This window comes from Solanum stenotomum, chromosome 7 (assembly GCF_019186545.1).
Source record: "Solanum stenotomum isolate F172 chromosome 7, ASM1918654v1, whole genome shotgun sequence".
NCBI classification, from domain to species: Eukaryota; Viridiplantae; Streptophyta; class Magnoliopsida; order Solanales; family Solanaceae; genus Solanum; species Solanum stenotomum.
The window spans coordinates 11601793-11629180 of record NC_064288.1 but is presented as its reverse complement, the minus strand read 5'-3'; the positions used below and the strand labels follow the sequence as shown (position 1 = coordinate 11629180).

Genomic DNA, 27388 nt, shown 5'->3' with positions numbered 1-27388 from the left:
ATGGTCCTGCATCTTCTAGTTTGTCATCACCATTCACCCCTATATGCTCATCCATTTCAGCTGTTGTTAGTCTTTGATTAAGTTCCATTGGTGTTGCCACTGGCTTAGAGCCTGCAAGTCCCAAATCAGTAATTAATTCCAATGCAAACTTTTTTTGATTCATTAATATCCCTTGTTTTGACCTTGCGATCTCAATTCCAAGGAAATACTTCATTTCACCAAGTTCCTTAATTTTGAAGTTGAGTTTCAAAGCCTGCTTCCCTTCCATGATTAATTCTTGATCATTTCCAGTAATTAAGATGTCGTCTACGTAGACCAGTATGATTACCACCCTTTCTTCTACCTTCTTTGTGAACAGAGAATAGTCAAAATGACTCTGAGTGAACCCTGAGTTAATCAATGCTTCAGTGAGCTTCAAGTTCCATTGTCTTGATGCTTGCTTTAGTCAATACTTATGCAGTCTACAGACTTGTTTCTCCCCCTGACTGGAAAATTCCTGTGGAACATGCATATATATTTCTTCTTGAAGATCCCCTTGCAAGAAGGCATTGTAGACATCAAGTTGATGAAGAGACCAGTTATGAGCAACAGCAAGAGCAAGTACCACCCTGGCAGTAACCATCTTGACCACAAGTGAAAAGGTCTCCACATAGTCTAACCCTTCATTCTGGTTATACCCTTTTGCCACAAGCCTAGCCTTGTATCTTTCAACAGCACCGGAAGCCTTGTACTTGATTTTAAAAACCCATTTATAGCCAATAGCAGTCTTGCCAGGAGGTAGATCAACCAAGGACCAGGTCCCATTATCCTTCAAGGCCTGAAGTTCTTGATCCATGGCCAACACCATTCAGGATCCAAAGAAGCTTCAGCATAACAAGATGGTTCTCTCAAGGCAATCATCTTAGACAAAAAAGACTGATATGGACCAGACAAGCATGTATGGGACAAATGAGAAGAGATGGGATAAAGACAAGCATTTGAAACACCTCTGGATGGAATGGATGTACAGACATAATCCTGCATCCAAGAAGGTTGTGTCTTAGTCCTGGTTGATCTTCTGGCTTCCAGATTAGGTGGATGAATAGGACCATCATGAGGTGTTGGAGTAGGAGTCACCTCAGGAGAGGAAATTAAACCAGATTCAGCATTATCAAGAGACAAAGAAGCTGGGACAGTTATAGCAGTAGGTGATGTATCAGTGGTAATAACACCATTTGGAAAGATGTGAAGTTGACCAAACTTTTGCAGCTGAAAAGGAAATAGAGATTCCTGAAAATGTACATCCCTGCTAACAAACAAGTGGTTAGTTAACATAATGTAAAGTCTGTAGCCTTTCTGAGTAGCAGAGTAGCCCATAAGAACTACCTCAATAGCCTTAGGACCAAATTTGTCACCTCCAGGAACAACAGTAGCAAAACACAAGCATCCAATAGTTCTCAGATGTGGTACAGTCTTTGTTGATCAGCTTCAGTAATTGATCATACTGATCTTGAGTGAACATGATACCATTGTTGTGACTTGCATTAGTGTCATTCAGCTGGTTGTTCGAGTAGGTGTGTTCCTTCTCACGAGCATAGAGAGCATGTTGTGTTTGTGGATCCCCCTGTTCAGCTATGTTAGCAACTGGCCTGTACCTTGGGGGATGGTTTCCTCCTCCATTTGTTCCTGCTGGTCGGTTTCCTCCTCCATTTGTTCATGCTGGTCTTCTCTTCCCTTGTGAATCAGGAGGATAACCATGTAGCTTCCAACATTTGTCCATTGAGTGCCCTCTCATATGGCAGAATTCACAATACAAATCATTAGTCCTCCTTGGTTTGAAGTTGTCTGCATCTCTAAAATTGTTTCCCGGATTTCGATGATTGCCAGTCACTCGATTATTGAATAATATTATCCCATCCATGGATTCCCCCACATGCACTATTTTGCCTAGAGATCTTCGACTCTCTTCAGAGATCACCATCGAGTATGCCTTGTACAAGCTAGGAGTGGGAGTCATCATCATGATCTGACTTCGACATTGGTTGTAGGACTCATTCAACCCCATTAAGAACTGTTACAAATGTTGATACTCAAAATGTTCAACATATTTCTTTGATTCAGCACATTCACAACTAGGACATGGCATGAAGGCATCGAATTCTTCCCAAAGCTCCTTCATCTTCGAGAAGTAGCTCGATATAGAGGAAGTACCCTGAGTGAGATGATTAATTTCTGTGTGTAGATGAAACACCCTAGATCCGTCAACCTTATCTAGTCGTTCCTTCAAATCAGTCCAAACTTTGTGTGCGCTAGAGGCATACATGATTCCACTTAATAATTCTTTGCTAACAACATTCATTATCCATGACGGCACTATTGCATTACATTTTTCCCAAAGTTCATGAAATGATGTATCGAATTTATCCTTAGTGTGTCTTCCATCTACAAAACCTAATTTGCCCTTTCCTACCAGTCCAATTCTCATCGATCTACTCCAAATTGCATAATTTTCATGTTAGGAGAAATGAGATTAGATTGTTACCTGGAGTGTCACACGCCTGCAGGTACAGAGGATGGTGATGATCAATCACTGTAAGAGTTGTGGTGGCTTCATTATCAATCGCCATTGTTGTTCGCCGAGTGCTCTGAATCGTAGATCCACTTTTCAATTACAAAAAAACGAGTGTGGTTTGTGACTTGAATTCAGAAGTCCAGAAACTCTCCTCAAAGCTCAGATACCATGTTAGAATTCAGAAACATTGTAGTGACTTCCATTAATGGAGGAAATCTGAAACTGCTATTAAGCTTGAATGAACAGAGACAGAATTCTGGGAGAATACAGAATTGAGAATTTTTATCTGATTAAAACTGATACTGAAAATTTGATCATCTACACACTTATATACACGTTTTAACTTGTAACTAACTAAGCTAGCTAATATCTTTCTAACAAACTATTAACTAACAGCCTTAACAATAATCAGTTAACTAATCACGTGATGGTGCCATGTCACATACGTATTAACCTTTCTCATCCTCAATATATTTTGGGATCAGGGCAGATAGGAGACCATATCATACTACCCACTGATAGAGGTGGGACCTCTAATTCTTTATGAAGGTGTTAATATGGAATGTCAGGGGCATCAATAAATGGCATAAGAAGAAGATATTATCATCACGCCATATTCAAATTGCAGGATTGGTAGAAACTAAGGTAAAAGAACATAATGTGGGCAAGGTCTTGAAACACTTGGCCCCTGGTTGGTTGAGCTTTCATAATTATGAATATGCAAATAATGGAAGGGTGTGGGTAATTTGGAATGATAGGGAGGTGAATATCCAATTTATTAGAGCAGGAGCTCAATTTATTCATTGCCAGGTCATAAGTAGAGTAGAAAGTATGGAATATGCTTTAACAGTGGTCTATGGATTTAATGGTATTGAGCAGAGAAGAATACTATGGTAGGAGATTAAAAGCATATCACAAGGTACAACTATGCCTTGGATAATTGGAGGGGACTTTAATGCAGTGCTTTCTCCTCAAGATAGATTATGTGGGAACCCTGTTACTAGTGTGGAAGTTCAAGATTTTTCAGAATGCATTGCCACAGCTGAGCTTACTGAGTTACAACGGAGAGGGCATTTTTACACTTGAACAAACAAACAAGATGGTGGGAGGATAATCTATAGTCGAATAGATAGAATGTTCGGGAATGAAGCATGGATGTGGAATTGGGGACACATATCCACTGAATATGGCTTGCCTAATGTGTCTGATCACGCTCCCATGATGATACATATGTCACAAGGTCCTAAACCTCCTAAATCACTCTTTAGATTTTTTAATGTCTGGAAGGATCATGCTAATTTCATTCCTATAGTGACCAGAAATTGGACCAGAAGAACAGCAGGAGGCAACATGAAACATGTGTGGTATAATCTGAAGAAACTTAAGGCCGAGTTTAAGCAGTTGAATGATGATGAATTCAAGCATATTGGGCAGAAAGTTATAGCCTGTAGAAATGAACTGGAGATGATTCAGACTGAGATGAGATCAGATCACTCTAATTACCTAATAATGAAGGAGAAAGAAGTATTGCTTAATCTAGAAAAATGGTCTATGATAGAAGAGAGTGTGCTGAAACAAAAGGCTAGGGTGAATTGGATTTCGCTGGGTGATGCTAATACAAAGTACTTCTCTGCTGTAATGAAGGAGAAACAACAAAGAAAGCATATACTAAATCTCACATCTCAGGATGGGGCAAATTTGAAGGAGGCTGAGGATATCAAACTAGAGATTGTCAAATTTTATAAGGGATTGATGGGTACTGCTGCTCAGAGCCTACCTGCTGTAAATGTTATAATTATGCAACAAGGACCTTTTCTTTCACATGAGCAACAATATGAGCTGAATAAAGATATTACAGATGCTGAAATACTAGAAGGTCTTAATCAGATTGGATCTGATAAATCCCCCGGGGTTGATGGCTATAATGCAACTTTTTATAAGGCTGCACTACCAGTGATCAAGGCAGACATCATTGCAGCTGTCCAGGAATTTTTCGCACTGGTAAAATGTTCAAACCTATTAATTGCACTGCTGTAACTTTACTCCCTAAGACTACCAATCCAATTACAATCAGGGATTTCAGGCCTATAGCATGTTGTACAGTGCTTTACAAAGTAATCTCTAAGGTTTTGGCCAGGAGGATGCAGAAGGTTATAGCCAGCATTATTTGTGAAGCATAGGCTGGATTTATTCCTGGGAGAAAGATTGTTGATAATGTTATTCTAGCACATGAGCTGGTACAAGCATATACTAGAAAACATATTTCTCCCAGATGTATGCTAAAAATTGATCTCCAAAAGGCCTATGATAGTGTTGAGTGGGTATATTTGAGGCAGATATTGGAGTATATGAAATTCCCTACAAAAGTGATTGGCTGGATCATGGAATGTGTGCAAACGGTGAGCTATACTATTAGCATAAATGGGGAGTATACCTCTCCTTTTGCTACAGCTAAGCGATTGAGATTGCAATTGCAATGGAATATCTTAGTAGGGGGTTACATGAATTGCAGCATGATGAAGGTTATCGGTATCATCCTAAGTGTGCTAGGGTAAAGCTGACACATATTTGTTATGTGGATGACTTACTCCTGTTTTCAAAAGGAGATCTCCAATCAGTAAGTGCATTGCATAGAGTTTTTGAGCAGAGTTTTCTACAGCTTCTGGATTGAAAGCAAATTTAAACAAAAGCAGTGTATATTTTGGTGGTGTCTCACTATATGATAAAGATCTGATTTTACAACATCTTGGGTTTGTAGGTGGGGAGTTGCCTTTCAAATACTTCGGAATTCCCTTATCTACCAAAAAACTAAAACTTATCCAATGGCAACCATTTATTGAAAAGATAGTCAGTCAAATCACTTCTTGGACAACAAAGAAACTTTCATATGCTGGTAGAGTCCAATTGGTGCAAACAGTGCTCTTTGGGATACAATCTTATTGGTCGCAGATGTTCCCCTTACCTAGTAAGGTAGTCCAAATAATTAAAGCTTATTGCAGAAGCTATGTATGGGCAGGGACTAACACCATCAACAAGAAGACTTTGATTGCTTGGGATACAGTTTGTTCACCTAAGTCTGTGGGTGGGTTTAATATCATTAATTTGCTTCTGTGGAACAAAGCAGCCATTGCTAAACTTTATTGGGACCTTACACATAAACAAGATAGCGTTTGGATACGATGGATACATGCTTACTATTTCAAGACTCAGAACCCTTCCACTATGGTGACACCACAACAAGCATGTTGGATGATAAAGAAGATTATGGAGGCTAGAAGGTTTTGGGCACTGGATAGCGGGTCTAATATATCTGGCAAGAGAATCCTAAGACAAAACTACTTAGAGCTGCTGGGAAACAGAGCTAGAGTACCTTGGAAGGTTACTATGTTTAGTAATACTCCAAGACCCAAAGCTGTGTTTATAATGTGGGTTCAACTACATGCTAAGATGCTAACCAAAGATAGGCTCCGAAAATGGGGTCTGGAGATCAATCCCACATGTGTGTTATGCAATCAGGAAGATGAGACGTGGGATCATTTGTTTGCGCAATGTGAATTTACTATGCATGTTTGGGCAAAGATGTTACTTTGGATGCAGAGACAGAACCCTCAGACTACCAATTGGAACGAGCATCTTCAGTGGGTGATCAAGAATTCAAAAGGGAAAACTACGCAGGCATAAGTATTTAAAATGGTGTATGCTGAGACAATCTATGCACTGTGGAGTGAAAGAAATCAAAGGGTGTTTGAACGGAAAACTATGGAACCTGATCAGATTGTAAGAAGAGTAGCTTATATTTGCAATGTTAGAGATACTACAACAGTTAGGCCCTTTATACAAACGTGGTTATTGTAAATAGGAAATGTTGTTAGATTTTGAGTTAGAAATGTAATGGGGTTGCTGGATAGACTAAGCTGACTGAGTTGGACAGCTATTTTGTAATGCTTTCACAGGTGATTAATAAAAACGTTATTACCTAAAAAAACTAGTAGTTCGAGACTAAACTGGATTAGTTTAGTAACTTGAACTTTCATACAATTTATACATGATTGCATTATAAGAAAAGTATTAAGTAAATGTAACACACATCTTTTTAACAGTCTACACCAGGTGGTATTTGGAATTTAGCTATGATTTCAATCTATAGATATATCAAACAAAAGTAGTACAGTGAGAAGGATATAAACCATAGCGTTACTAAAAAAGGAAGAGTGTATCTAATTACTTTTAGGTATATATATAGAAGATAAATGAGAGCTGTAAAAATGAATATAAATAGCATTCATCTATACAAAATAAGGCTAAATAAGTAGTTAAGACTACTAAAAGTACATTAAAATTGATTCCTTCTAGGTTTGACTTTGAAGTTTGGTGTACCTTATCTATTCATTGTGATAAGAGTCTTTAGTTATACTAGACAGAGAATCGATATTATTGAACTTCATGAACATTTTGCTTCTTTCTCTAATGTTGGCAAGATAATTTGTAACCATTTTACCTTCGCTATAAATGTGGACAAAAGAGCAATTGAAATTCTTAAAGAAGTTTTCGATATTAATAATAATTTGTTGAATCCGCCAAGAAATCATCATTTTATACTCAACAACCACAGAATTATAACCTTCATCAACAAATATTTTCAGTCATTGGTCTAAGGCCTTAGCTTCAGCCATATTATTACTGTAATAGTCATAGAAATCAACATATGTAATGAGAAAATATTCATTGTGGTTTCTGATAATACCACCACCATCAAAACTTTCCGAATTTCCATTGCAACAGCCATCAAAGTTAAGCTTAACCCAATCAGAATCAAGCTTTTCATCCATATAATCATGCTACAAGAAAATGATTGTTTAGTACTTTCAATGGTTCCCCACATGTATTTATATCCCATCGGTAACTGAAGATCATAGAATTGGGAACTGATACAGTTCCCACTTGTTGGATAATTTTTCTACTAGACATGTGGATAATTTTTCATGGTTCCCAACACGTGAGAATAGAAACAACTCGAAAGAGAGTAGCATGAATCAGATTTTTAGTCTTGATTAACCACCAAGACATCATTTTTTGTCTAGATTCACCTTATAACTCTTTTATGAATACCACGTGATTGTCCAAAAAAAGGCCAAACTCTTCTTGCAATATATATCACTGTCACAAAATAAATGTTTCCTTATATGTCGTGCAGCAACAGCATCCAAAAGGAATGACAATTCAAATCTCTTAAGTTCATCATCAATAGAAATGCTTTTGTGAAGCATTATGTAAAAAAAAAAAAGGATATCTTATAAGGAAGCTTATTGTGCCAAATCATGTTAGAAGTGAGGGTACTAGGCCTTCGCTTCCTGAATCTATGTCAAACAATTTTTAAGAAAAAAGTTCAGTGTTATTATTGGGCCAAATAGAAATAACAATCTTGTTATTGAAGATCTCAATATTCCTAATATCAACAACCAATTGATTAGGAATACGATTCCTCAAGTTAGCAACATTCCAATTTTCATTTTCTATAAAATTATTAAGGAGCATCGTAATTTTAGCAAGTGCACCTTTTCCTAACTAATTATCCCACCAGAAGGAAATTTTTTCAAGATCAATTTTTCATATCACATACTTTTCAACATCTTCTTTAATATCCATCAATTATGAGATTGCCCAGAATACAATTTTTTTTGGACAAAATGTTTCTGTTACAATAGATATTGGCTAGAATACCATCCTGTTGAAAATCTTGGCCATTATAGTGTTGAAATAGATATTTTTTCCTTTTTTCCCCTTATATAGAGGACAACCTAGATATTGCATTGAAAACTGGAGGTGGCTAAATTTTGTAATGGAAGCAGTCTCCCTAATTTGATCATCAATCAAATTCGAAGAGACACAAAAATCACATTTATTCTTGTTCACCATCTATCCAGAAATATGCTCATAGATTTCTAATTTATGCATCATTTTCTTAATGGAAAATGGATCCCTAGAAGAAAATAGAATTGTGTCATCAGCATAACAAAGATGATTTATGAAGGGGCCTCTTTTCTCAATAAAATAAGGAATAAACTCATTTTCTTGGAGATTGTTCATCAGTGTGGACATCATTTCAGCACTAATAACAAAAAGAGAAGGTGACAAAAGGTCACCCTGTTTAATGCCTCTGGTAGATTTTAAAAATTCATGCCTTGAGCCATTTCAATTCACAGAATACCACAGATTAGAAATCAACCTCCATATTGTGTTACGCAAAGTTCATTCTTCTCAGCACCATGCATAGATATTCCCAATCAACTCGATCATATATTTTAGCCATGTCAAGTTTCATGACAACATTTTCAGTCTATGGGGTTGATTTATGTTATGGACCATTTTCTGTGTTAAAATAATATTATCAGAGACCTTCCATTGATAAAAACCAGTTTGACAAGAGGAGATCAGTTTGTACATGCTTTAGCCATATAACGCACAACTCAGAATTCTCCATCTAACCAAATGATTTTTGCTAACACAAGATAAAGAAATCTAATCCAATTGTCATTGAAAATTTGGAATATTCTTAAACCGGCAAAATAAGTGTTGAATTGCAGAAGAAAGAAGAAATAAAATTGATTAGGAAAGACTAATTTTATTGAACTTTAACTTTAGATTTAAATACATGAAGAGCAAACTAAATGACATAATAAAGTAACTAAGAATACTAAACGTAACATTCATGTGTTTATGGTCAGTGTTTTATTGCAATACCGCTCGTGTTGGAGAACACTGATTTGAGTACAACGAACTTTAGAAAAAATAATGTGGTAAAATAATTGTATCGCCCCTCATTATTTTTTTGATAAACGTGCTAAGTCCAAATATACTACATAAGTAAAAGTGAACTGAGAAATTATAAATTAAGACGAATTGAGTACAACTTTAAAAAGATATAGAACTAAATTGTACCTACAGTATCTCGACTTACACCTTTTATTAACTTAGATACTTCTATCGCTAAAAACTAGTATAACTAATCAACATATACTTTAACCTTAATTTTTAATTTAACCATGATAAAAATTATCAAAATATAAATACTATGATAGAGATCTCCCAAAATTAGTGCATGTTAAGTTACTTTTTGCTTTCATCTCAGACAAGAATTGAAATTGATAAGAGTTTATGCTCGTTGGTGTTTTGATGATCTCCTCACAAGTGCAGGGACCTGGTTCTCTACAGAGTATGAATCTCACCCAGTTGTTAAAAGTGCCACCCAACTGTAACAGTTGGCGTCAGAGGGTTGGTGAAGTAGCAGTGTACTCCACCAATCACAGAGGACGATGTTGTTTGTTTGATGGGTAATAATTCTTCATGGTATAAATCAAACAAACAACAACTCATTTACTCATTCATTCAAAGAGAGAAACTTTCAAGCTTCAAAGCAGCAAGGGACTTGATAGAAGTGCTTCTATTACTTTCTGTACCAGCTGTATTTTGTTTGCTTGTAATAGTGCTTACATTGTAGGATTCGTTTCGTTGTGATAAGAAACATTTCAACTTGTGTGAATCATTTTGAGTTCTGAGTTAGAGTTAACTTGGCTCTCACTCTAAATCTATATTAATCAGGATATGATTAGTATAGTGGGTAGTGTGGTATCTACTCTAGCTTGTCTAAGTAATAGGAGGTGTTACTTAGAGTTAGGATTAGCAGGCAAATCTTGGTTTGTAACTGGCTTTTACTTTTGCTTGAGAAGATTAGTGAAAAACAGTTCTAAAAGTCCTGGCAGGCCAGGTCGTGGTTTTACTCCCTTGAGCAAGGAGGTTTCCACGTAAACTCTCTTGTCAACCTTTACTTTTCAGCACTTGTTCTTTTACTGTTTTAGTTTCAACTGTGCTAAGGACCTGGTCTCATTGATACTGGTGGAAGCATACATTCCAACAAGTGGTATCAGAGAAAGTCTTTTTTCTCTGGTTAACACCAAGAAAAGGAAAGATCCTGACGAAATGGCCGCTCCACCTAACATGGAGGAAGGACAGTCTTCGACCAGACCACCTCAATTCAATGGTCAGTATTATGGATGGTGGAGAAATCGTATGCATGATTATATCAATGCAGAGGACACTGAGCTGTGGGATATCATTCTTGATAGTCCTTACATTCTAGTCAAGGAAGTGAAAGATAGAGAGACCACCACTACTATGGTAAAGACAAGAAAACAATACAATGAAGATGATAGGAAAAAGATTGAAAATAATTACAAAGCCAAGAAGATCCTAGTGTATGGGATTGGAGCGGATGAGTATAACAGAATCTCTGCTTGTGAGACAGCCAAAGAAATTTGGGATTGCCTTAAAACAGCTCATGAAGGGACCAAACGAGTTAAGGAGTCGAAGGTTGACATGCTTACCACCCAATATGAGAATTTTGTTACGAAGGAAGATGAAACCATCTTTGAAATGAACTCACATTTCACCTCTATCACTAACGAGCTCAGGTGTTTGGGTGAGCCTATTTCCACTTACAAGCAAGTCCGCAAAATTCTTAAAGTGTTTCCCAACTCTTGGGAAAGCAAGGTGAATGCTATAATAGAGGCGAAGGACCTGACGACTCTTCCCATGGATGAGCTGATTGGGAATCATACGAGCTAAACAAGAACCAGGGAACTAACATGAAGGAAAGAAGGAAGAAAAAATCTATTGCTCCAAAACTTCTAAGAATGAAGTAGGTGATGAGGAAGATAAAATGGCCTATATTACCAGGCGATTTCAGAAGATCATTAAAGGCACGGAGTTTTCCAAAAGAAGGCTTCCAGCAGCAAGACCGCCACGGCAAGTGATATGTGTCACAAGTGCAACAAACCTGGTTATTTCATGAGAGACTGCCCCAGTCAGAAGCAGGAAACTCATGACGCCAGACCTCGTAAGAGGGACCTGGTCCCAGACCATGCTCGAAGAAAGGCTCATGTTGATCAGGTGGTTAGGAAGGCACTTGTTGTTTGGTGAAATGACACTAGTGAGTCAGAAGAAGATAATGAGAATCATGAAGATGTCTCTATGATGGCGATTGAAGATGATGAAAATATCTTCAACTCAATTTTCTCCTTGATGGCGAACTCCGATGATGAAGAAGACTCAAATGAGGTAACTCTTCTTGACTTAAAAAATGATCTAGATACTCTTCATGTCAAAAAAATTGAGGAAACTTGCTGCTCTTCTCATTGACTCAGTTGTTGAGCGAACTGCTGAAAACTTGTTGCTGAATGAGAAAATAAGTATGCATGAAAATGAGAACTCCACTCTTATAGCTCAAGTGTCTGAAATGAGCATAAGAATAGGGATCTTAGAAACCTGTGTCACTGAGATTGGTGGGGAACCTGGTCCCTCAACAGGTGGAAAGAGAAAACTTAGTATCTTTGAGGAAGAGCTGGAAGAAAAGCTAAAAGATTCTGAGTCTAAACTTACTGAATCCCTTGAAATAAACTCCCAACTTAGAAAGGACTTGAGCAGGATCAATGAGGAGTTAAGCCACTCTTTAAAATGGGTTGACTCCTCTGGGATGCTTTCTAATATGGCTAATCAGGGTTTCAATGGTAAGAAAGGGTTAGGATGCAGACCTATAGTGCCCCCTTTCAATGCCCATAGTAAGTATGTGTTTGTATATGATAATCTCTTGTGTGCTCATTGCGGTTGAAATGACCACTTAAAAGATAAGTGTGAAAGTTTAAAAAGGGTCAAAGATAACCATATAAAATTTGTCAAATACATAAACAATGACAAAAAGGGACAAAAGGGACCTGGTCCCCGTTATCATTTCAGTAAGAACACCTTGCCTCCTTGGACAAGAAGGTTTCTTATCAAGCCCTTTGATGATTATTAGGAACTCAGACTGAAGTGGGTTCCAAAATCTAACAAGTAAACTCTTATGCAGAAGAGAGGAATGAGTCAGTGCTGGTACATAGACAACGGATGCTCAAGGCACATGACTGGAGACACTTCCAACTTCCTCTCTTTGCAAGCACATCAGGGATGTGATGTGTCTTTTGGTGGTGGAAAGAAAGGTTCTATACTTGGTATTGGCAGAATTAGGAGGTCTGCTGAAAACTATATAAACAATGTGCATTATGTGCAAGGTTTAAAATTCAATATGTTGAGTATATCTCAAATCTGTGACAAGGGGAATAAAGTCTCTTTCATGGCTGACAAATGCTTGGTCACAAATTGCTTAACACATAGAGTTGTTATGTCTGCTACCAGAGTCAAGAACATGTATGTTCCTGATCTTAATTCGATAAAAGGAGATGACATGTCGTGCTTAAGTGCACAAGCTGATGATGTTGATCTGTGGCATAGAAGACTGGGTCATGTGGGTAATTCCTTGTTAAACAAACTTGTTACACGGGACTTGGTCCGCGGATTGCCAAGACTGAAGTTTGCAAATGACAAAGTCTGCAATGCTTGAGCTAAAAGGAAACAAACTAAGTCATCATTCAAAGCCAAGAAGGGTATCAGTACATCAAGACCTCTGGAGGTGATTCACATGGACTTATGTGGACCTATCAGAATTCAAAGCAGGGGAGGTAATACATATATTCTTGTCATTGTTGATGACTTTTCTAGGTTTACCTGGAACCTGTTCCTGTGCACTAAAGATGAGACAACTGCAATCTTGATCACATTTTCCAAAGCTATTCAAGTGAAGCTGAACTGCAAAATAGCCAATGTAAGATCATATCATGGTACAGAGTTTGAAAACTCTCAACTAGAAGGTTTTTGTACAAAACATGGAATAAACCACAACTTCTCAGCACCAAGAACTCCTCAGCAAAATGGAGTTGTTGAAAGAAAGAACAAAACCTTGGTGGAGATTGCCAGAACTATGCTGATTGACTCAGGGCTTGCTATGAATTTCTGGGCTGAAGTTGTCAACACTGCATGCTATGTGACTAATAGAAGCCTCATCAGATCAGTCATCAAGAAGACCCCCTATGAGTTGTTGAACAACAAAAAACCCTCCATTGTACACTTTAAGCCTTTTGGTTGCAAGTGCTTTGTGTTGAACAATAGAAAGGATAACCTAGGGAAATTTGATGCTAGAAGTGATGAGGGTGTATTTATCGGTTATTCATCGACAAGCAAGACATACAGAGTGTTCAACAAAAGAACCCTTTGTATTGAGAAAAGTATGCATGTCAAGTTTGATGAATCAGGAACACTGGATGACCATGGTGAAGACTATGAGTTTGAAGAGCAGACAAGCCAGCAGAGGAATGATCAGACTGCACAAGAAGAGGAATCTGGTGCTTCAGGAGAACCTAGTCCCTTAGATCCATTACAGGATGTTTTGCCTCCAAATCCTGAAGAAAGTGAAGGTGATTCTGATGCTGACAGAGAGGAAGAAATTACCAGGAAGTCTGGATGGAAACATCAATCCTCTTATCCACTGGACAATCTTATTTCCCCTCTTGATTCTGGATTTCAAACCAGATCAAAATCAAGAAATCTGGCAACATTTTCAGCATTTATATCAACCATTGAGCCTAAAAACATCAAAGAAGCTCTCCAGGATGCAAACTGGGTAATCTCAATGTAGGAGGAACTTCATCAGTTTGAAAAAAGCAAAGTGTGGCATCTGGTCCCCAGACCAGCGGACATAACTATTATTGGGACCAGATGGGTGTTCAGAAACAAACTTGATGAGCATGGAACCATTACAAGAAACAAGTCAAGGCTTGTGGTCCAAGGGTACAACCAAGAAGAAGGAATTGATTATGATGAGACTTTTGCTCTTTTTGCCAGAATGGAAGCTATCAGAATCCTGATTGTTTTTGCAGCCCACAATGAGTTCAAGTTGTTTCAAATGGATGTCAAGAGTGCATTCTTGAATGGTTATCTAAAGAAGGAGGTGTATGTCAAGCAGCCCCCAGGCTTTGAAGATACAGACTTGCCCAATCATATACTAAAGTTGGATAAGGCTTTGTATGGGTTGAAACAAGCTCCTAGAGCTTGGTATGAACATCTATCAAAGTTCTTGTTTGACAATAGGTACAAGAGAGGTAAAATNAGGCTTTGAAGATACAGACTTGCCCAATCATATACTAAAGTTGGATAAGGCTTTGTATGGGTTGAAACAAGCTCCTAGAGCTTGGTATGAACGCCTATCAAAGTTCTTGTTTGACAATGGGTACAAGAGAGGTAAAATAGACAATACTTTGTTCTTGAAATCCAGAGGTAAAGAATTATTGATTGTGCAGGTGTATGTTGATGACATAATTTTTGGTGCTACCTCGGATTCTCTGTACAAGGAGTTTGCTGAAATAATGAGTAGCGAATTCAAGATGAGCATGATGGGAGAGCTCACATTCTTCTTAGGCATGCAAATCAAACAGTCTCCTCAAGGCACTTCAATATGCCAAGAGAAGTATATCAAGGAACTGCTTAAGAAATACACTCTCATTGATGCAAAGGTGTTGGACACTTCTATGAGTTCAAGTGTAAGATTTGATAAAGATGAAAGTGGAGTAGAAGTTGGTCAAACTATGCATAGAGGAATCATTGGTTCACTCTTATATCTCACAGCAGGCAGGCCAGACATTGTGTTCAGTGTTGAAATGTGTGCAAGATTCCAAGCAGCTCCTAAGAAATCTCATTTGAAGGCAGCCAAGCGCATTTTGAGATATCTGAAAGGAACACAAGACCTGGTCCTCTTTTATCCTACTGGTGATTCTTTTGATCTTATTTGTTATGCTGATGCTAAATATGCAGGTTTTTTGGTTGATCGAAATAGCACATCAGGAATGGCTCACTTCCTAGGACATCATTGATCTCATAGGGAACCAAGAAGCAGAACTCTATGGCCTTGTCCACTATAGAGGAAAAGTATGTGGCTGTTGTATCTTGTTGTGCTCAGTTACTATGGATCAAGCAGCAGCTAGAAGATTTTGGTGTACTCACAGACACCATTCCTCTTATTTGTGACAACACTAGTGCCATGAATATGGCCAAAAATTATGTTAAGCATAAAAGGACAAAGCACATTGATGTGAGGCATCACTTTCTGAGGGACAATGTGGAGAAACTACATGTAGCAATGAAGTTTTGCAAGACTGAAGATCAATTGGCTGACATTTTTACAAAGGAACTTAGCAAAGAATGCTTCATCAACAATAGAATGAGATTGGGGATGCTCAAAATCACCTAATCTCTTGACTTGATTGTGCAAAGCTCCCTCGAAATGACTATGCTAAGGAGGGCAGGTATCTATACTTGTTTTTATGTTGATCATAAATGGATTCATTTTTGGTACCTTAATGCAGGTATACACTCATGGTGTGTTAGACTGAAGGGATGATTTGATTACACTAGGCAGGGCTGTGAATCAAGAGAAGGACCTGGTCCTCATGAGGTTAGTATCACTTATACTACTCTGTCATAACTGTCAACTCACTGTCACGTGTCTAACTCTCATTCGTCGCATCGCTTTCAAACATCTTTTAATACCAACAATCACTATTGTTGGGGACCCGATGCATCTCAAACTCCTTTTATAAAATCCCTAGCCTGGTAAAACAAACCTATCTTTCTCTCATATTGTTTTACAAAAGGATTCACTCCCTCTCTCTAAAAAAAAACACTCGATTCCTTCACTCTTGAAACTCCTCAAGATGTCAAAATCCAATTCTTCTTCAAAAATTCATGTCTCCCAAGAAGTTGAAACTCCTAGTTCATTCAACTTCTCTATTCCCATCCCTGAAAAATCCTCCTCAACTCCAATCTGTGGGGAAGGCGAAATAGCTGAATCAACCACCCCTCAGACTGAAGTTTTACCCTTCTCTGTCCCTTTGTCTCCTGAGAACCTGGTCTGTTCCCCTACACTTGTGGTATCTGAAACAAGTCTCAGGATTTCGGTGATTATTCAGTTGAAAAACCTCTTGACGAACACGTTTATGAGGAAACGGAAGCAAGGTCCATGGTAGTGTCGTCAACAATGTCGGAGAGACTATTTGAAGGAGACCTACCAGAGGGAACTGGTCCAGTGTCATGTATTCTAAATGCTGGTGTAGAACTTGTGGCAGTTCAAAGTCTAGCCTCTCTTAAGGGAGTTGATCAACTCACTCTAATAGTCCAAGAGATACGGTAACGGGACCAGGTCCCATACAGAAGTGACCCTGTGTTTGACCAGGCTCCAATGGGTACAGATTTTGAGGATAATGAGGAAGAAGAGGAGGAACCTCAACTGAGATGGAGACAAATAGGTATGCGAGGAGCAAACTTGACTCAAGTTGATGGTTAGAGACAAGAGACGCCTGACATTATTGCTGATAGGGAAACATCCCTTGTTCGTAGGGCTGACAGTGGGGAAGAAAGACAACGGAAGGGAAATGGAAAATTAGTTATAGCCCATCTGAAGGGTCAGGGAAAGAAGTATGGAACTCGAAGTGTAGCACAAAAGGTACTAGGAGGTGCCATGGAGGCAAATGCTGCCCACACTGAGAGGATAAGGAAAAGGCGACTGGAAGGATCTCTAGATGCAGAACCTACATCCACTCTCGTGAATGTTGATGATAGTGACACTCAATCTGAAAAATATCATCAGATCTGTCATCAAACGTAAGAGGGAAGCAGAAGAAGAAAGAGTAAACTCAAAGAAATCTTACAAAAGGACAAAGAAATCCATTGCAAAAAAGGGAAAGAACACTAAGAAGAAGACGACCCAACCTGGGTCGCCTGAAGTGGAGGAAAGCTCTGAAAGGTTTGAAGAACAACAACCTGTAAAGGGACCTGGTCCCAGGGTTAGAAATCAGAAGGCAGTGAAGGGGTTAACAAGAGGGGAAAAGGTCAAAATAATGGAGACCCAAAAGGTGCTAAGCGGAAGAGCTTTTTATCCCAAAATTGCCACAAAATTTGGAATGGTGGCCCTAGTTGATGTTTTGTCTGTTCAGGAATGGAGCCATCTCTTTAAGCCTCCTCCTCCGTATCTCCACGAGCCAATAGTGCGTGAATTCTTCTATAACATGGAGTTGCTGGAAGATGGAGGAATTATGACTACTGTCAAGGATATCAACATCCACTTGGATGAAGTTACTCTGGGAATTATATTGGGGTACCTGTGAATGGGATCAGGTCCATCGAAGGCTACAAACCATCTGAGGGGTTCACTGTGCAGGCTACTAAGAAAAGGGAAGTTAAGCTTGCATGATTGCCCAAAAAGCTTCTTAATGGTGAATGCCAACTGTTGTTTGAATTTATCAACAAGGTACTTATGCCTCGATCTGAAAAACGAACAGTTGCATCAGCTGCGGACCTGTTCCTCATGGAGCAATTGAGTGAACTCGGACCAATAAACCTTCCTGCCATAATGCTGGAGCATATGCACAGGGTAATGACATTGAGAACTGCAAAGCATGGTATCCCATTTGGGTACTTACTGAATCATGTCTTTACTTACTTTGAAGTTCCAGTAGAGAAAGGGGTACCAGGTACCATGAAACATACATTTACCAAGTCCACTCTACAAGAATGCGAGTGCGTGGAAGGACCAGTGAAGGGTAGGTCCCAAGTGGCAGCGGTTTTGGAGCAACAGGCTACGCTCACCTGGGAGGTGGATGACCTCACGAAACTCTTGGCTGAGATTGAGGGTGAAATTTCTAGATTAAAGTCCGATTTTTAGAAGGGGATTTCAGAAGGACCAGGTACCAGAAATGGTAGCACTGAGGAGCTACAAACTTTGAGGGATGAAAATGCTCAACTGATAAAAACCATTGCCTCCTTAACAATGAAGTTAAGGCCCTCAACAAGCAAGTTATTAAGGCTCATGAAGATGCCAATGAGCGAATGCTAGTGTTCATGCATACTTTCTCCCCTCCTCCCCCTTCATCCTAAATGTGTCCTTGTTTCTCTTTTTGAGTTTGTGGCCTGTGCACTTTTTAGGTCCTGTTATTCTGTAAATCTATCTACTTTGTGGCTGTGAGTTTGAACAATGTCAAGTGGTCAATATTTGTGATATGCAACTATCTCTATTTTGTGCCCTGTTCATGTGTATTATTATTAAATCTTTTTGCTTTCACTCGCATGTTCTGTGTGGCCCATTGCTCTGAATTCTTTTTGATTAACAGTTTAACTTGCATATGTTTATTGCTTCGCCTTTTCAATGATGTCAAAAGGGGGAAGATTGGTGCAATTGGCCAAGGATTAAGGGGGAACTGATATTAAGTTTGGTGCAATTGGGGCAACTGAATGTTGTGAACTGAATGTTGTGTTGTTGTCTTAAGGGGGAACTGATATTAAGGGGAAACTGATATCAGTAAGGAGGAACAAATAGGATGGCCACTCTAATTAGTTGTTGTTGTATGCTTCTATAACTGGCCAATTGAGCAATTGATTTTTGAATGAATGTCTACTCACTCGAGTGAAGAGCTGTTTATGCAGATTGTTTGTCATCATCAAAAAGGGGGAAATTGATAAGAGTTTATGCCCGTTGGTGTTTTGATGATCTCCTCACAAGTACAGGGACCTGGTCCTCTATAGAGTATGAATCTCGTCCAGTTAATCAAAAGTGCCAACCGACTGTTACAGCTGTCTGCGTCAAGGGTTGGTGAAGTAGCATTGTACTCCACCAATCACAGAGGACGATGTTATTTGTTTGATGGGTAATAACTCTTCATGGTATAAATCAAACAAACAACAACTCATTTACTCATTCATTCAAAGAGAGAAACTTTCAAGCTTCAAAGCAGCAAGGGACCTGATAGAAGTGCTTCTATTGCTTTCTGTACCAGCTGTATTTTGTTTGCTTGTAATAGTGCTTACATTGTAGGATTCGTTTCGTTGTGATAAGAAACGTTTCAACTTGTGTGAATCATTGTGAGTTCAGAATTAGAGTTAACTTGGCTCTCACTCTATATCTATATTAATCAAGATAGGATTAGTATAGTGGGTAGTGTGGTATCTACTCTAGCTCGTCTAAGTAATAGGAGGTGTTACTTAGAGTTGGGATTAGCAGGCTAATCTCGGTTAGTAACTAACTTTTACTTTTGCTTAAGAAGATTAGTGAAAAACAGTTCTAAAAGTACTGGCAGGCCAGGTCGTGGTTTTACTCCCTTGAGCAAGGAGGTTTCCACGTAAACACTCTTGTCAATCTTTACTTTTCAGCACTTATTCTTTACTGTTTTAGTTTCAACTGTGCTGAGGACCTNTTGCTTGTAATAGTGCTTACATTGTAGGATTCGTTTCGTTGTGATAAGAAACGTTTCAACTTGTGTGAATCATTGTGAGTTCAGAATTAGAGTTAACTTGGCTCTCACTTTAAATCTATATTAATCAAGATAGGATTAGTATAGTGGGTAGTGTGGTATCTACTCTAGCTCGTCTAAGTAATAGAAGGTGTTACTTAGAGTTGGGATTAGCAGGCTAATCTCGGTTTGTAACTAGCTTTTACTTTTGCTTGAGAAGATTAGTGAAAAACAATTCTAAAAGTACTGGCAGGCCAGGTCGTGGTTTTACTCCCTTGAGCAAGGAGGTTTCCACATAAACTCTCTTGTCAATCTTTACTTTTCAGCACTTGTTCTTTACTGTTTTAGTTTCAACTGTGCTGAGGACCTGGTCCCATTGATACTGGTGGAAGCATACATTCCAACAGAAATGGGGGGCCTAAACGCCTTATAAGACGTGACCACCCACTTGCCTTATAAAGGGGTAAGGCGTGGGAGGCTCTTCGCCTGATAAGGCGTGCCTCCCACACGTCTTATCAAAAGAAAAGTTAACTCCATTTAATTAAAATTGGTAAAGCGCGGTACCCGTCAACCTTTACCATTTTGATTTAGTTCATTTTTTAGTTATCATTTTAAAACTTTTGATTAAAAAAACTACACTTTGATAAACAAATTTGATATTTATCTACATTTCGTGACCCATTACATGACTACGAAGGATTGACAAAAATAGATTTTGTCAAAAAAGATATACAATCATGAAATAAGATTTTTTGGTTCACTAAATATCAAACTTGTTGTAGTGCCGTTTTAGGTTTTTTTGGTATTTTAAAAAGCCACTACCGGATTTTATATGGGAAAAGAAGTACACGTGTACCTCAAAAAGGAAAACTATTTACAAGCAACTACCCACTTACTTTCATACCCCTTATTTTAAACTACTAATGCATGTTTACTGTTTGATACCATCAAAGTATATATATATATATATACTTTGATGGTATCAAAGAAGAAGAAGCAATGCTTCAGTGAAAGCACTACTCAATTATTGTTTGATACCATTATATTATAATATATACTGATGACATCAAGGAGGAACAAACAACGTTTCAGTGAAAAAAAAGTTCAATTACTGCTTGATACTATCATAGTATATATATACTCTAACGATTCAAGGATCAAGAAGTAGCGGTTCAGTGAATAGAACAAGGGGTATGCGGATACATAGTTTGGGTCATGAGTCCAATTAGGATAAATATATTGGGTTGGATCCAATTTGGATAAATATTTTGCATATTAGGTCCAGTTTGTGTAGTTTTTCCATTTTATATTACAACTAGACATAAGAGCGCATGTATAGTATGGGTCCTATGTACATTACTCTTTGGAAAACTTTCAAAATTAATGACTATATTTTGGGCTTAATTGGAGATCTATAGCTATAATTTGCTTAATTACGAAATATAGCTACATGTTAGAGAGAGAAGAGAGGCAAGCCAGACTAGGAGAGGGAGAAGAGAGGCGAGCGAGATTTGGGAGAGAGAGAAAAGAGGTTGAATGCATGTTGTATTTGTTGTATCACAAATGCAATTGATATAACTGATTTGTATCAAAATGGGAGCCGAGAGGGATCGAGAGAGGGAGGAGAGAGGCGAGTGAGATCGAAAAAGGGAGGAGAGAGGGGAGAAATATTTAGAGAGGGAAAAGAGAGGAGGAATACATGTATCGACGAATACAATTGGCATAATACAAATTGTCATAATACAATTGATATAGAATACGTATACAATTGATACATATACAAAATACAGCTGATATAGAATACAAATACATTTGCATACATGACACAAAATAAAATTGTTATATTTATATGGAATGTTTTTTGGGATGCAATTGTTTGGGCGAGAGAAGAGAAATTTGCTATAAAACCTTACATATAGCTATAAATTGTAATTTTTTAAAACTATAATGGTTTATTGTAAATATATATCACATATTTGTCTTGTGTAATTTTCCCTTACTCTTTTTGTTTGAAGTTATGTGTCACAAATATAATTTGGAGAGTCATTCAAATTCTTATATGATTTTTAAATGTTTCAAGTTGTTAATTATTGTGATTTAGGTAGTATTTTTCACATAATTTTTGAATACTAATATATACTACTTCGTATGTCCCAATTTACCCACACATAAAATTTCAAGAGTCAATCAAATGTTTTATATGTCTTTCAAGTGTTTCAAGTTGTTAATTATTGTTATGTGTAGTGTTTTTACATCATTTTCAAATAATATATATGTTACTTATTGTTTTTTTCAATTTATGTGGCATCGATAGAGTTTTAAGCGTCAATTAAATTTTTTATATATCATTTAAATATTTAAGTTGTTAATTATCATAATTTATAATATTTTTTATAATTTATAATATTTTTAGGTAATTTTGAAATATGGAGAATTAACAAACTAAGATAAATTAATTAAAATAGAGAAAGTACAAAGATTTACAAAAATATCCTCAGCCAGGAATTTCCAATGGGTTTGGAATTATCATCCACACTTGACATTATACATCCATATCAATGTAATATTTACTCTTTTCACAAAAACAAAACAGATTCATAAATACCAAAAAAATAATAAAAATTACAAAACACATCTGCACAAACAAAGAAGCCAAGAAAATGATTTCTTTAAATTGGAAAAAAAAAAAAGAACGAACCGCAGAGGAAATAAGAATAACCAAAGACAAATTCAATTTTCCTTTCCAAGATATTCCCCCGTTTCTTTTTATATGTCACATTTTTACTTTGTACTTGTATTAAAAAATGATGTAACTTTACCCTTCTACCCTTATTTAATTTTTTTGGTACTCAAGTTTTTAATCAATAAATATGAATTAATTTATTTTGATTAATTAATTTAACTAATAAACATGAATCATTTACTTAACTTTTCTAAGTTGGTCAAATATATATTTTCAAGGCTAATAACTCACAAGGGTAAAAAAAGAACAATATTACAATTTATGCATTGATTTTATGAAATGACAAGTATTATGAATCAACTATTTATAGAAAGGGATGACATATAAAAAAAAGGGTAGCTCTTAGAAGACGAAATAGCCAAGTAGCTATGAAAGAGGCAAAGTAAAAGCAACTGACAACCACAACTACAATTACAACAACAAAATTTGTTCACTAGTAATATAATTCCACTTTAAGTGAAATTGCTGAATTATCCTTCAAATGCAAGACAAACATGTTGACATGTTGCTTGATTGAGTTGCTTCAACTCCCTCTTATTATATTAGAGAAATGTCATATTTTCAGTAGATTTATATTAAGGCAATGAGCAGAATGAGTGACTTTGTGAAGTCGACCACCACTAAACTTGAATGACTTTTGTGAATTAATTAACTGATTCTGTATATCATTAATTAAAGAGATAAGATTCAAAAAAAAAAAAATTTTATAAACTTCGTGTCAGATTAAAATCAGAGAAACAAATTAAAACGGAGAAAGTATTATTTAGAAAGTTTCAAACCGTCCCCTTAAGAAATAATGAATTGTTTTCTTCAATTTAATACTTTGTTTCTTTTGTTTATGGTTCTGTGATTTGTATGATCGTCATGAAAATGGATTCAATCCTTGGCACACAATTCAAACAAGAAAACAATAGAATATTTTGATTTTCAACTTTGGCTTGCACGACTTTTCAACTATTTTAACATAGAAAATTCCTGTCCAATCTAATTATTAGTTTAAATACAGTTGAATCAATAGCTAGGAGGATGAAACCAAATTAATCAAAACAACAGAGGTTATTAGAGGTATGGAAGGGAAGTTAATTATGCGCGCGGTGCAGTACAACTCTTATGGAAGAGGAGCTGATGGATTGAAGGTACTTACTCTCCTATATATCCATATTCAGTTTTGGATGAAATTTCATCTTATAAGTAACACCGTACCATTCTATAAATATGTAACATGTTTTACACCGTCATCACATGATAGATTTGTCATTAATTGTTGCAGCATGTTGAAGTTCTAGTGCCTACTCCGAACAAGGATGAGGTTTTGATAAAATTGGAGGCTACAAGTTTAAATCCATTAGACTTGAAATTTCAGAAAGGTGTGGCTCGTCCTTTTGTTCCTCGCAAATTTCCCGTTATACCTTGTAAGTGCAGTTAATTAATAACTTCTTGCTCATCATTTATCGTTTTTGTATTTTTAATAATGTATCTTTGTGAGTGAGGAGTAGGTACTGATGTAGCTGGAGAAGTTGTAGAGGTTGGATCAAGTGTTGTGAAATTTAAGGCTGGTGACAAAGTTGTGGCTCTTCTTAATCCATTTGTAAGTCTAATTTGTTTAATTGATTTGTTAGTTATATGTAATTGTAGGTCAACTAATTAATTTGATAGTGTAGAAATTCATATACACATAATATAAACTCTAATACTATAATATATTAACAGATTGGAGGTGGATTGGCAGAGTATGCAGTTGCAAAGGAGAGCTTGACAGTTCAAAGGCCAGAGGAAGTATCAGCTGCTGAAGGTGCAGGCCTTCCAATTGCTGCTATTTCAGCACACAAAGCCCTTGTTGATATTTCTGGAATCAAGCTAGACGGAAGTGGAACGCGTATGAACATTCTTATCACTGCTGCCTCAGGTGGTGTTGGACATTATGCTGTTCAATTAGCAAAGTTGGGTAATACTCATGTTACAGGAACATGTGGAGCTCGTAACATTGAATTCGTAAAGAGTTTAGGAGCAGATGAGGTTCTTGACTATAAAACGCCACAAGGAGCAACTCTTAAAAGTCCATCAGGAAAAAAGTATGATGTAGTGGTTCATTGTGCTAGAGGCATTCCCTGGTCAACATTTGAGCCTAATTTGAATGACACAGGTAAGGTAATTGATCTTACTCCTGGGCCTAGTTCAATGTACACTTATGTATGGAAGAAACTGACATTCTCCAAAAAACAGTTGTTGCCGTTGATTTTTATTCCTAAAGAAGATAAGGAACTGAAATTGCTTGTTAATTTGGTGAAAGAAGGGAAGTTAACGACTATATTTGACTCTAAGTATCCTCTAAGCAAGGCTCAAGATGCTTGGGCCAAGAGTCTTGATGGACATGCCACAGGAAAGATCATTGTGGAGATGATATAAAAGTTGTTATTTTCATGTTTGAAGTATTGGTGTCTCACTGAGCATTGAGAGTCGTAAGGTATTATGTTAATAAATGTAGGTCGATCAATAGTACATATCATTTAATGTATGTATCTCATGTATTTTGCTTTGTGTACCTTTGCCTTTTAGTTGGAATTGCAAAAGAAAGAAGAAATAAAATTGACTGGGAAAGACTGATTTTTATTGACCTTTAATTTCAAATTTAAATACATGAAATGCACGTTGAATGACAGAATAAAGTGGCTATGAACATGCAAACAACATATCTAAAACTAGGAACAACCATAACAACTACTTGAATAATAATTTTAAAAATGAACTTTCTAAAAAAACAGCTAAATTTGACCCCGACCCCAAAATGAAAAACCCTAATCCCAAAATGAAGCATTATCACGATAAAGAACTTTCTATATCATCAGATCCAACTCAGTCACTATTAAAATATCATGGAGTTTGAAATTCTAACTTTTCCTAAATTTGATGTTAGAGTTCTTTTAAGATACCTAACCACTCTTTTTAAAGTCATCGCGTGCAACTCATTAGCACTATTTAAAAATTAGGACAATATACTCACAAGAAATAAAATGACAGGTCTTATTGCTATAAGATGTATCACTCTCTCTATGCATGCCAGATCAAAATAAAAATAAAAATATAGCCTATTTATATTTTTACACAACACAAAGAGAGTGAAACCTCTCTCCATGTCACTTGGCACTATATGAGATTTTAGATAGTAAATACTTAAAGTTCATGAATAACAATAACATCCTTTAATATATGTGAGTAATTTAGGAAATTAGTTTGAGGTATTAACTCTATAAAGTATAATATTTTTCTCCTCAATTTTATTTGTCACTTATTCCTAAAATAAATTTTTATTTTTACTTGTCACTTTTGATATATCAAGAAAAAATAATTATTTTTCCTCATATTTTACCCTCATCATTAAATACCTATTCTCCAAATCCCAATACTAAACATCATTTCATAGAGATAGTTTGGTAAAATACATATATCAATAATTATTTTCATAATAAATGTGTCAAGTCAAATAGTGACAAGTAAAAATGACGAGTGAGTAATTATTATTATGCATTTTGTGTTTTGTCCTTTAGAAGAAAATTATCCACAATAATTCTCAAGTGCATATATTTCTCATATCCTAGAGACTTACTAAATAAAAACTTGACTCTACAAGGATAAAAAAAAATACCTACATTTCAATAATAATAGTAAACAATATTTGATAGTCAATCACAAATTTCTGTGCTAATTAAAATTCAGCCAGCTTCAGTGTGCTATACTAAACTAGTGGTCAAATGTTGAAAAATTGTGTTAGGTAAGATACGAGTGACAGGCTCAGTTGTTGCAATTTCACTTCCCAAAAGCCCTTTCTTTTTTTCGTTTTCGTTATGTTAATAACTTTCTTGAGATTTCTGATTAAACAAAAGACTGATCCATTTATTAACGAGATCACTTCCATTATATAAAAATCGAAAAGGAAGAAAATGAAAAATTTGTTGGTGCTTCTAGAAAAGAAGTGTATTGTAACAATTATCTATATTATATTCTAACGTGGCAATGACTTCTAATTTATTTGAATATGCTCCACAATTGTGTACACTTGCTTTCTTGATATATTTTAATGTTTATTTTGTTTACATGTGTGTGCGCACAACTTGACCTTCAAATAAATAGATTTCATTGGTTGATAATCAACAATATGATCTCATCAACAATTATAAGTATATCCTAGTACAGTTCACCAAGCCAACAAAATTGACTATTTCTAAGAGTCAATGAAATAACGCAATTTGAATGAAATAATTAATATTTTGAATATTGATACAACTTTCAACAATTCAAGTTAAGAATATTGCTACAACTTTCAACAATTCAAGTTAAGAATATTGCTACAAACTTTTATTAATTATGTGTTTAAAATTAAATATGATATGTTCTGAACAATGGAAAAAACCAATTATACCTCTAAACTTTTGAAAATAGTATATATATATATATATATATATATATATATATAATTATTTATTTATTTATTTATTTTTCTTCTTCTAATATATAGAAGAGTGAAGTGATAGGACGATCAAGGGTACAAATATAATTCATTCTAACAAAAATCTATTAAGAAAGAAAAAACAAATAATTTTTGAAACATCTTTCTATATATGAAGTTGATGATGATCGAGTGTAAAAATGTAATTTCATGCTAATAAAAATCAACCAAGAATGATAACAAAAAAACTAAATGGTTCTACAAATATCTTTAGTTACTGTTATTACTATTAACTCACTAGTATACGTACCCGCGTGTTGCGCGGTTAGTTGATAAATATAATCATAAAAAATAATTTATTGACAAATTCAAAATTTAAATTATTATAAAATAATATTGTAAAGTTTATTTGAGAGAATATTTTTGCATCTTGATATATTATAATAGAA

General features: G+C 36.2%; 3 protein-coding genes across 3 annotated transcripts; 2 read left to right on the top strand and 1 right to left on the bottom strand.

The window, feature by feature from the left end:
- Positions 1 to 2053: 2053 nt before the first annotated feature.
- Positions 2054 to 2606, bottom strand: LOC125869645 (uncharacterized). Its single transcript, XM_049550102.1, has 2 exons — positions 2522 to 2606; positions 2054 to 2352 (listed from the first exon to the last, which is right to left on the bottom strand). Exons 1-2 carry the CDS (start codon positions 2604 to 2606, stop codon positions 2054 to 2056), a joined length of 384 nt encoding a protein of 127 aa, XP_049406059.1.
- A 1079-nt stretch (positions 2607 to 3685) lies between these two features.
- Positions 3686 to 6232, top strand: LOC125869643 (uncharacterized). The gene is made up of 3 exons (XM_049550101.1): positions 3686 to 4552; positions 4732 to 5080; positions 5199 to 6232. The coding sequence occupies exons 1-3, from the start codon at positions 3686 to 3688 to the stop codon at positions 6230 to 6232; spliced, it is 2250 nt and encodes a 749-aa protein (XP_049406058.1).
- A 17277-nt stretch (positions 6233 to 23509) lies between these two features.
- Positions 23510 to 25093, top strand: LOC125871359 (chloroplast envelope quinone oxidoreductase homolog). The gene is made up of 4 exons (XM_049551946.1): positions 23510 to 23631; positions 23766 to 23907; positions 23992 to 24083; positions 24206 to 25093. The coding sequence occupies exons 1-4, from the start codon at positions 23563 to 23565 to the stop codon at positions 24899 to 24901; spliced, it is 999 nt and encodes a 332-aa protein (XP_049407903.1). The 5' UTR covers positions 23510 to 23562; the 3' UTR covers positions 24902 to 25093.
- The last annotated feature ends 2295 nt before the right edge of the window (positions 25094 to 27388 follow it).

What these genes read in the sequence shown, in the direction of transcription:
- LOC125871359 (XM_049551946.1), top strand. Translation starts at nt 23,563, where the DNA reads ATGGAAGGGAAGTTAATTATGCGCGCGGTGCAGTACAACTCTTATGGA. An exon ending in GAGGAGCTGATGGATTGAAG is followed by an intron (nt 23,632 to 23,765) that starts GTACTTACTCTC and finishes TAATTGTTGCAG; the next exon opens with CATGTTGAAGTTCTAGTGCC. An exon ending in CAAATTTCCCGTTATACCTT is followed by an intron (nt 23,908 to 23,991) that starts GTAAGTGCAGTT and finishes AGTGAGGAGTAG; the next exon opens with GTACTGATGTAGCTGGAGAA.
- LOC125869643 (XM_049550101.1), top strand. Translation starts at nt 3,686, where the DNA reads ATGTTCGGGAATGAAGCATGGATGTGGAATTGGGGACACATATCCACT. An exon ending in TCCAGGAATTTTTCGCACTG is followed by an intron (nt 4,553 to 4,731) that starts GTAAAATGTTCA and finishes TGTGAAGCATAG; the next exon opens with GCTGGATTTATTCCTGGGAG. An exon ending in CAGCATGATGAAGGTTATCG is followed by an intron (nt 5,081 to 5,198) that starts GTATCATCCTAA and finishes GTTTTTGAGCAG; the next exon opens with AGTTTTCTACAGCTTCTGGA.
- LOC125869645 (XM_049550102.1), bottom strand. Translation starts at nt 2,606, where the DNA reads ATGGCGATTGATAATGAAGCCACCACAACTCTTACAGTGATTGATCAT. An exon ending in GCAGGCGTGTGACACTCCAG is followed by an intron (nt 2,353 to 2,521) that starts GTAACAATCTAA and finishes GTAATGCAATAG; the next exon opens with TGCCGTCATGGATAATGAAT.